A 10,669-nucleotide genomic window follows, 5' to 3' on the forward strand; every position below is an offset into this window, starting at 1 on the left:
AGGCTTCACCACAGCGGATCATCTGCCTCCGTCTTGTCCTCTCCATTGTGTCCTCTTCTGTTACACCGACTGCCCTCCTTTACAACATCTGCACATGACCAAACCGTCTCAACCCTGACCCTCATTTCTAATCCTGTCCATCCTGGTCACACCCAGCTCCAGCATTTCCCGTCTTTTTATTGTCTGAGTAATCGAACAGACCGAATAACAGACCTATTTTAAGTAGCACCGGAGCACCACTTCCATAAGGTTCTACTGTATCTCTTGTAATCACCTCGTCCCCATCGACTCACCGTGCTCGTCAAACGTCTTGTTGTTTTTCGCTGTGTCCTCAGAAGCTCCTGTAGTGGTCATCATGAGGATGTCCATGAGCACTGAAACAGACGGAGAACACGCGCCCAGTCCCTGGTTATTGTTCCATGCATGACAACAAGCTGAAGACCGACTTAATGTTGAATAAGAAGTTCCAGTTTTATTTCCACTAACGGTCGAAAATGTATTCTTGTCACATTATCAAGCGCATAATATACAGGTTGCAAACTAGGTATGCACTGTGACAAGTTTTCCTCTGCTGTGGAACACAAAGACAAACACAAAGACAAAACAAAGACAGACCTTGAATCTTTGGACGCCGCATGTACACGACAAAGAGGAAGGACAGGATGGAAAGGGTTAACCCTAACCCCAGCATTGCAAAGATTACAGGGTTCCAGAAGCCCCCCTCCAGAGAATCAACCTCTGCAAAAAACAGTTGTTGTTGAACACTTACTAAAATTCAAGTCTGACAACAATCAACAACAATTGATAGTGAAAGTTTACCAGTGACAGGAATTGTGACTGTAATTGTTTTCTCCCTCAACACGTGGCTTCCAGGTATCTCTACCCGACAGATCAGGGTTTCACTTCCTGTACGCAGGATAAGAAACGTTACAAGCTTCAGCCTTGGGGAAATCTGGCGGGAAAGAAGGGCTCCTATTGGCTGAAGAAGCATCAGATCTTGATCGACTCACCTTTGAATGCAGTGATGTTCAGGTGAACCGACACAGTGAAGAGGCCGCCTTCTTCCACGGGTGGCTCCTTCTGGGCGGGGAAGGCGTTTCCCGTGGCGTTCACCAGTGAAATGAGTGGCTCCGGGCTCCACCCACTGGACTTGCAGTGGACAACAGACTGATGGACAGTCAAGTTGATCTCGGACACCTTAGCTGCAGACAGACACACCTGTCACTGGTCTTCGGATAAGGGTCTGGACGTATCAACGGTATGTTGCGTAATCAAGGTACTTTTTTTAAAATTTACATTTGCGCTAACGGTCCTGCTCTGTGAGACAGTGATTCTCAAAGACTAGGTTGGAACGCTTTCACAGATCAGGTTGAAGCTAGCAGCAAACTGGTTGCTAACTAGTGGGATAACGGGAGAACAATTTCTGCACTTAATGGGTCAAAATAAATTGAAAGCCACCTGTGAATGCCCCAGCAAGGGAACTAACCAGCGTTGCCATCAACCTCTAACCTAAACTATCAGGCTGTGTTCATACCGAACGCAATTTGTCGCATAACTCCGCCATTTTTGTACATTTTCCTACATTTTGTGACCGCACAAGTCGCGCTCTCTGTTGAGGAAACGTCTGCAGAGAAGAAACCGAAGTCTTGTGTGGTTTCACAACACCATACGGAGCCGGACACATCATGGCGACTTTCACTGTTCACTGCCGTGTGAAAATATCACTGGAAGCGACTATCGGTCATACAGAGCTCTCGACTTTAACGGTGAAACTCGCCACGTTGTCAGACATTGCGTTCCGTTGCATCTTCTCTCGATACATTCTTGAGCTATTGCGTGAACGTTGGAACGTGTACCATGAACATCTCAAGAACATTTTGCGGGGCTTTCTTCAAGCAGGACGCCTCTGTCCACATCCGTCACTGCCGCTGTTAGCTTACCTTGAATCAGAGAGACAACCGCTATTTCTTCGCGTCTCTCGGATTGTGGTCTTAAAACTTTGCAGCTGGATCAGGAAGAAAACAGAAAGACAGACGTCAAGTTAAGAAAATAATTTACAGGAGCAAAAAGCTGTGTCCCAAGTCAGGGCCTGTGTCTTTTAGAGGACATGGTCCATGCAGTGTCCGGCATTCACAAGCTACTGCACGTTATGCACTTGAGCCAACAACAAAGTTAGCTTGTTAGCGTCGTCAACAGCAAGCAATCTTGGAGTTAAGGTGAGACTAATGACACCTGTGATATAGTTTTGAACACAAGTCAGTCTTGCTAGGTAATGCCAGTTAGCATGTAGGTAATGTTCAGGTAATGCATGGAACACTTTTCCCAAGAAATCAACAACAATTCAACAACAATTCCAAATGTCGTACAACTAAATATTAACTTCCACCAAAAGCAACCTCTGTGAGGATCTAAAATCTTCACAATTTGTGAAGTCAGAGCGTTATCTTAACCCTAACCCTTTAAGACAGTAGTCTCAAAGTTCCTGCCCGGGGGCCACATGTGGCCCTCCAATCGATTTCATGTGGCCCTCCAAACAATATCAAGTGGACCACAACATGCAGCTGCCACTCACTTTAAGTTGCCGTAGTCTCGCGGCGTGACATTCCGAAGTTCCAGAGAGCCGTTCGCCATTATGGCCGTCCTGCCTCGGTACTGGGGGTCCTGGTCCTTCACAAGCGCTAGTCCATTGCGGACAGCGTGAAGGATCGTTTGTTGATTTGACCCTAGCGATTGACGATCCATCCGATACCACTCCACCAAATTGACAGGTGTGACGTCAGGCATGGGAAGAAGACATGGAAGGGTGACGTCATCGCCAACAAGTGCATAGAATCTTGCAGGTGAGTCGGTCTGTAGGGGTCGACCTGAAACCAGGAATCGGGAGAAAATGTGGCGCAATCTCACATGAGATTGAGTCGTGAAAATCACTGATCTTCTCTATGGGCTTTGGTGTGGCAGAGTGAGTGGTTTACCAACATCGGCTTCCTGTGGGAAAAGCCTTTGTAACAGTGTAATCCAGCTGCCAACACAGTGAGCAACCACACGTATACTTCACTTACACTTCACACAAACGTACGACTTTAAACGTAACGTAACAATGAGCTGACTTCCTGTTCACATTGAGGAAGTCAAATGATTACATTCCATACGTTAAATTATGAGAGACATTATAAAATGGGAAACATGTAATTATTATTGTTATTACGATTGTTTATTGTTGTATTATTATTATGATTAATAATATAATAATCATAATAATTGTATTATTATGATTATTATTAATCATAATAATGATACACATACATATATGTATATAGAATTATAATTGATCATAATTTACCCCACCCCACTGACGCTTCACACACTCTGAAGGTGGCCATGACTCGCTGAACTCCATTAGAAAAACTGCCACTTTAACGCTGCATGCGTTTCCCTGGAAAGACACTTGAAGGCCAGGGCGTTGATTTTACTGCGACAAACGTGTCACCCTGTTGCTCTTAATTCGGCATGGAAGTGACGCCAAGTGACGCAGGGTTTTTGGGAATAAACCGGTTAAAATAATATGGTTGAAAACGAAAGCAAACACGCAGCGAGAACGGAAGCTTTCAAGTTTGTGCTTTTTTTTTCAGAGCCGGCTTGTCATGGCGACAGTCTTACCGGTCGGTGCAGGAAGAAAACCGCTGAAAAGCAGAAGCGAGCCCAGGAAGCGGGAGGTCATGATAGTCCCGGCGGAGCGGAGCTTTGTCCGTCGCTGCAGCGCTCGCGACACGGACAGGAGGTTGCGGCCGGATCCTGGTCAAAGCTTCGTGTGATACGCATGCGCACGCGAGCTCCAATCTGGACAGAATACGATAGGTTTGGGCTTTTTTTTGCATAATATGTCATTAATTACAAATGTTTGGTCATCATTGTGAAATATTAAGTCAATGTTTGAGATAATCTGTCATTTGGTGATGATTTAGAGATTGCATAAATTGTCATGAGATAACAGATCACCTTTGTGACATACTGTCGTTACAGGACAGCAAGTGACTTTTATTGTGAAATATGTGTTGTGTTCAGTTATAACGATATACAATATTGAGTCATTATGACATACTAAGTCATTATGGGATAGTAAGTCATTATTATGAGATACTAAGTCATTATAAGACAGCAAACTACTTTTATTGTGAAATACTAAGTCATGGGATAGTAAGTGATTACTTTGAGATAATAAGTCATTAATAATAATAATAATAATAATAATGATAATTAATATGAGATAGTAAGTCATTATAAGAAAGTAGATCACTATAATGACATAGTAAGTCATTATTATGATAGTAAGTCCTTATAAGGCAGTGAGCTGTTATAACATGTCATTAATATGAGACACTGAGTCGCTATGACATGTCAAATGATTAGTAATTATATCAAAATACATTTGAGAGAATGAACTTGTACGTGTGTAAAATGTGATAGACAAGTTGAAACAACTCTTGTGTGTGTGTTGGCTTCCCGTCTGTTTATATTATTGAGGGTGTGTGTATGTAACAGCCCATCGTTTCCAGGGAATGCAGCTGCGGATGAAAACGCACACACATTCACAGCCTGAGGATTGTAATGCCGAGTACAGTGAAGAGATAAAAGACGTGGATGCGCGAGGATCGATGAAACTCGTTTAAGGTCAGTTTAAGGCTCTTAAAACTCTTTCAGCTGCAAGTCTTAACACGTTCAGCACAGAATGACAGCGAGCGATGATTCCATTTATATCCGAGACAGTGAGGACAGAAGTGTTTCAGCGACACGGTGAACTCATCTATGACTGCATCAAATACACACACATATACAGTATGTACATCGTCACTGGATCATGTTTGTATACAGTAACTGTCACTGATAATAATGTGATCTGAACAAGGACTCTACATTTACATCAATTTGTATACAGTCTCTGATTGTCAATGTACTTTATACTTAAATATAATTTATACATATGTATACAGTATTCATATATATGTATGTATGTATATAGGCATTATTATAGGCAGGTCATTATGGGATACTAAGTCATTATGGTGAGATACAAAGTCATTGTGATGAGATACAAAGTCATTGTGATGAGATACTAAGTCATTGTGATGAGATACTAAGTCATTATGATGAGATACTAAGGTATGATGAGATACTAAGTCATTATGGTGAGATACAAAGTCATTATGATGAGATACTAAGTCATTGTGATGAGATACTAAGTCATTGTGATGAGATACTAAGTCATTGTGATGAGATACAAAGTCATTGTGATGAGATACTAAGTCATTATGATGAGATACTAAGTCATTATGATGAGATATTAAGTGATAAGATAGTATATCATTATAATGCCACACTAGGTCATGAGATACTAAGTCATTATAAGATAATTGGTCATTATGATGAGATACTAAGTCATTGTTATGAATTGCTAAGTTATTATAAGACAGTAGATCAGTATAATGACATACTAAGTCATGGTATACTATAAGGCCATAAGCCACCATTATGAGATGATAACATCTGACTTTGTAAGTCATTATAAGATAGTAGATCGCTATTATGTCATGCTAAGTCATTATGAGATACTAAGTCATTCTCAGGTAGTAAGCCACCATTATAAGATATTAAGTCATAATAATTCATTATCATGAGGTACTAAGTCATCGCGATATAGTAAGTAATGTGTTGCTATACAGTGATTGATCATGATATGTTAATCATCATCGAATCTTCTTTTGTTCTACATATTCAACGACTCCTGTGTGCTGTGATGTTAAAGTCACTGATTTTCTCTGTGGGCTTTGGTGTGGGAGAGTGAGCGGTTTTACAAACTTCAGTTTCCTGTTGGAACAGTCAAGTCTAACAGTGAGATAGACGTGAAAGAATGTTCTTAAGACATCGTAGACATTTATTTAGAGGCTGTTTCCTCATGTGTCCACCGACATTAAAGAGTTCCCGCTGTCAAAATACTTCAGTAACATACAAGCAGGTTATTGTTACTGAACTTGACCCACAACCATCGTGGGTTTCTCTGTAAAGACAGCAATGACGAGATTACATTCCGACGCTCTCTTCTGCATTCTCCGTGGCACTTCACAAAAACAAAAGCACAAATGGAAATAATGATTATTAAGTACACTGTGATGGGCAATCCATATGTTTGATCCTGAGGAAAATATCCTGCATTGGGATTGGGAAGTGCAGGAATGAGGCTTTTGGTCACATGCTGGTTTTCCTGCTTAAACACAGTAACAGACAAAAAAACCAAAAACAGCAGAGATTCCCCCGTTTTCTGAGGAGCAGTTTGTTTCCTCATTCCATCACTTTCACACACACACACACACAGTTCATTTGTCTACAAAGAAAAGTCACACAGCGGCACCAAAGGTGATAGTTCACTGATTTTTAGCCTCTTAGCAAAAGGCTCATCTCATGAGAACCACATCTAAAATATTAAATGATGTGTTTTCCACTGCATCTCACTGTGAGACAGACTTTTTCAACAGGAAACTGAAGTTGTGTTTACCACTCTCCACTCTCCCACACCAAACCCCTTAGGGAAAATGAGTGATTTTAGCTCATGGGGACACAGGAGCTGCTGGTCTTCTGCTGCCCGTTGTGGTCAGTTTGTGTCACTGAGGTAAAGCTGAACAATTTCAAAAGCTGAATTCACAAAATAAGACATTTGAATTAAGTGATGGAGGCAGCAGTGGATCAACAACTCCTGTGTGCTGTGATGTTAAAATCACTGATTTTCTCTATGGGCTTTGGTGTGGGAGAGTGAGTGGTTTACAAACTTCAGTTTCCTGTTGGAAAAGTCTGTCTCACAGTGAGATAAAAAGTGTTATGTGTGTGTGTGTGTGCATTCTGCAGAACACCTGGTTGCCATGGCCACCGCCCTGTGCAACAACACGTCGACAACATGGCTGACCGAGTGTTCCCGCGATCATGAACACGTCAAGTTCAGCGTCTACAAATACGTGTATCTGCTGGTGTTTCCTGTCGCCTTCCTCTTCAACGCTGTGGTGCTGGTGGTGTTTTACCTGCAGAGCCGCCACAGGTGTGAACACACACACACACACACACACACACTTTACTCAAAAAATTAGGAAAATGTATGTGTTGAAATTGATCTGAGCTTTTGGAGTAAAATCAGATGTTTGTTCTATTCTATAATATTCTAGTTCGTTCTATTCTACTTTGTTCTATTCTTTTCTAGTTCTTTATATTCTATTATTTTCTACAGTTCTACAGAGTTTGACCACAGCACCATCTTGTGGCCTGAAGGAGGCCAAACATTTTTTAATCACATCTGTTCACAACTGGAAGGCGGAATTAAAAAAACAAACAAATATGGCCGCTCGACACGAACTTGACCTTCTTCACGTTTCCCCAAACAGAAGCTCCAACTTCTCGGTGGTGGTGATGAACCTCGCCCTATCAGACTGCAGCTTCTCGCTCACGCTGCCTCTGCGTTTGACGTATTACTTCCGGGGTGCAGTGTGGAGTTTTCCTGACTGGCTGTGCCGAGTGTGTCAGTACTTCTTCTACGTCAACCTGTACACCAGGTAACGCTAATGTCCCCACAAACAAACAGTGTCCCCACAACACAGGTCCATACACACACACACACACACACACACATACTCTCAGGCTACATCCACATGACTCTAAAAAAAACTGGACCTTTAAAACACAAATTTTGCTCTGTATCGACCTGCTGTCCACACAATCCTGAATTTTCAAAATCCCGAAAAATTAAGAAATTTGAAAAAAAAGTTGGTTGCAATTTAGTCTGGACGTTAGAATCTGTGTTCAGTTTCAGTTTGACCTAATTTTTCGTTGCAACATCGCTGAAAACACTTCGTGTGGATGAAAACTGAAAGAAAAGCTCAGTATTAGCTCTATTCCGAAAAAGTGACGCTGTTCTTCCTTCAGCATCCTGTTCCTCACTCTGCTGACCGTGCTCCGTTGGCTCGCCGTGGCCAAGCCCCACTATCACCGCTCACAAGCCACGCCCACTCGGACCTTATTGGTTTGCCTTGGGATCTGGCTGTTTGTGGGCGGGTCCTCTGCTCCCTTCCTGTACAGTGGCGTGACAATCAGGTAAAAAAACACAACCCTTTGAAAGACATAATACGTTGTGTGTTGTGTGAGTCAGCGTTATTTTAAACAATGACAAGACAAACGTTATTTTCAACACTAGCATGGTGGCAGCTATCTTGGAAACCTGTATTAGGGTTGCTTTAGGTTTCTGAGTTTAGGGGGTGTTTCTTACACAAGGACGCCCCATGACCTCAAAAATTCCGAGTTCTGACTACAAATGGAACACACCTTTAGCTCGCTTGCTTGCTATAGCTTCACTATAGGTAAGGGTGGGGCAGTATACTTAAACTGCTAGCAGCAGAAATCGAATTGTTTTGCTTTCAACACCTTCTCCGTCTCTTCAGAGAAAACCTGCCTCGCTGTTTTGAGCCGTCTTGTATGTCCAGCGTGCGACGCGTCCTGATCTTGAACTACATGGGGACGACAGTGGGCTTCCTGCTGCCGTTCTTTATCATCATCATTTGTTACTGCAGCATCATACGACGCCTGATGGACCTATCCGGCCTCCGCAGAACCCCCAACATCTGCCAACGCAACAGACGCCACTCTGTGCACATGATTACCATCGTGACAGCGACTTTCCTGGTCTGCTTCCTGCCCTATCACGTGATCCGAGCGGTGCACCTGCACGCCACTTACAACCAGTGGAACTGTGGCGTCAGAGTTTGGCTGCAGCTGACGGTGGTGGTGACGCTGTGTCTGGCGGCATCGAACAGCATCGTCAACCCGCTGCTGTACTACTACTCCACCAGGATGTTCAGAAACAACGTGATGTTTGCGCGTTTCTCGATTTTGTCCAGCAGGAGGTTGGCGATGAGATCCAGGAAAACAGACACAGAGGAAGTTCATCAGCCGCCTCTGTAGCGGGGCCTTCGTTAGCACCGAGGATCCTGAATGTACTCATGACTTTTCATGATTTTTAATTGTGTTTATGTTATTTGAAATGCCAACTTCACGCTCTTATACAAGCTAATATCTTCTAAAGAGATGTTTTCCCAATATTTTTGTTGGTTTTTATCAGTTGCTATAAGCTCAAATGACTCAGGACCCATTTGTAGTGCTTTCAGACAGACACGGTTCTGGTTCTGGCTCTGTTCTCGAGTCTCAGAACCAGCCCAGTTCAAGACCAAAGTAAGAGGATGTTACTCAGCATTTATCGGGCCGAACACCCGCACTTTTTCCTCTGTACTTCCTCTATACTTCCTCTACTTCCCCCTCACGTCCTCACAGCCCAGTATATGACACGCCCATTGATGATGTCATGGTTCACAAGGGAGAACCATTTTTTGGTACCAGCTGAAAACCAACTTCTCAGGTTTGGGAACCGGACCCGGCACAGAGCGGTGTCAAATGGCTGTCAGAGTGTCGCTATTGCTAACGATGGCTAATTTGCGTCCATATTTCTTCCATCTTCTCAAATGGGACGCCTCTCCCCATACATTGCACGCCATCAAGCGATGATCGCAGGAGCTACTACACAGTTGTGGGGCGGGGCATAAGGTGAACAGTTGTGCATCGCAGATTCAGTTGACGGACAGCGTTAGCGAGAAGTTCTCCACAGCCGAGAGTAGCCTGTTTCCGGGGTTAAGCTTCGTCATCGCGCTAAACGCGAATCAATGTGGCGACGAGACCCTCCCTCTTCGCTCACTTTACGTTACACGCAAATATGCGGAAGCTACTAGCAGGGTATTTATCATGATTTTTAATTTGGTTGAAAATGTGTGTTTTTATAGTGTGTTCATGTTAAATTTTATGGGTTTTTTTGTCAAGTCGAAATGAAATATCTTGGTTTAAATGTCCTGTTTGTTTCCTGTTGTTTTTCTTGTCGTTGTCGTCGTGGGTGGCAAAAGACAGATTATAAACTGAAGCACTTCCTGTTTATATTAATCAGCTTTCATAACAATATTTATTTATTGAGTCACATTCGGGTCTCTGTAATATGTACATTTGATTTCTTTGATATATTAAGTTAAAAAAAAGTGATATAAAACCTGAGACGAGACCTAAGTCCCCATTTATAAAGTTACTATTCTTCATTCATAACAATAAAAACAGTTTATAGTAGTTACTGAATGAAGTTTATAAACTTTATAATGTTTTAATTCAATAATGTTGTCTGTATAAAGTGGTATTAACTTTAGCAAGTTTGCTTTGTCAGAGGGAGGTCAAAGGTCAGAGGTCAGACATGAGTGTTACCATGGCAACCGGGAGGGAGGCGTTTAGTGACTGGTTAATTTCTTTTTTTTCTGGACAGAGAAGACTGTTTTGCTTTCTGCCTTTGTCCGAGTTTCCTGTGCTCCAGGTGCTTCCTGACCACACCCCCTTTTGTTTCATGGACAGACATACACACACACACACACAATATTTGAGCAAACACAGAGCCTGAGGCTATGAAACTGTTTGTCAGGTGATATTTGCACACGCTTTACAGTCATATTTGGACACATTAAACGCAGCCGAATCCACTGCCATCACTTCCTGTGTGCAGCGACGTCAGTGACCGACCGACCACCGCCACCGTGTTCCTGTGATACAGCAGGAA

The 10,669-nt window shown here is 42.7% G+C and overlaps 2 protein-coding genes across 4 annotated transcripts in view; one reads left to right on the top strand and one right to left on the bottom strand.

Annotated features, from left to right (window-relative positions):
• LOC122766903 (butyrophilin subfamily 1 member A1-like) overlaps positions 1-3,718 on the bottom strand; it is a 5,598-nt gene extending 1,880 nt beyond the window's left edge. For both annotated transcript variants that reach the window (XM_044022138.1, XM_044022139.1), the window contains exons 1-7: positions 3,658-3,718; positions 2,573-2,864; positions 1,941-2,005; positions 1,011-1,202; positions 820-906; positions 616-738; positions 294-374 (exon numbers count right to left, since the gene is read on the bottom strand). In XM_044022138.1, the coding sequence (XP_043878073.1) occupies positions 294-374; positions 616-738; positions 820-906; positions 1,011-1,202; positions 1,941-2,005; positions 2,573-2,864; positions 3,658-3,718 (901 nt within the window). The remainder of the gene's footprint in view (positions 1-293; positions 375-615; positions 739-819; positions 907-1,010; positions 1,203-1,940; positions 2,006-2,572; positions 2,865-3,657) is intronic.
• Positions 3,719-3,734: 16 nt separating this feature from the next.
• LOC122766904 (cysteinyl leukotriene receptor 2-like) lies at positions 3,735-10,515 on the top strand. 2 transcript variants are annotated; one of them, XM_044022140.1, is made up of 6 exons: positions 3,735-3,855; positions 4,540-4,668; positions 6,895-7,081; positions 7,422-7,589; positions 7,960-8,127; positions 8,472-10,515. In XM_044022140.1, exons 3-6 carry the CDS (start codon positions 6,909-6,911, stop codon positions 8,989-8,991), a joined length of 1,029 nt encoding a protein of 342 aa, XP_043878075.1. In that variant the 5' UTR covers positions 3,735-3,855; positions 4,540-4,668; positions 6,895-6,908; the 3' UTR covers positions 8,992-10,515. The 2 variants fall into 2 exon arrangements, with proteins under 2 accessions (XP_043878075.1, XP_043878076.1); XM_044022141.1 differs by having other exon boundaries at positions 4,554-4,668.
• The last annotated feature ends 154 nt before the right edge of the window (positions 10,516-10,669 follow it).

The sequence above is a fragment of the Solea senegalensis genome, linkage group LG3 (genome assembly GCF_019176455.1).
Source record: "Solea senegalensis isolate Sse05_10M linkage group LG3, IFAPA_SoseM_1, whole genome shotgun sequence".
Lineage (NCBI taxonomy): Eukaryota > Metazoa > Chordata > Actinopteri > Pleuronectiformes > Soleidae > Solea > Solea senegalensis.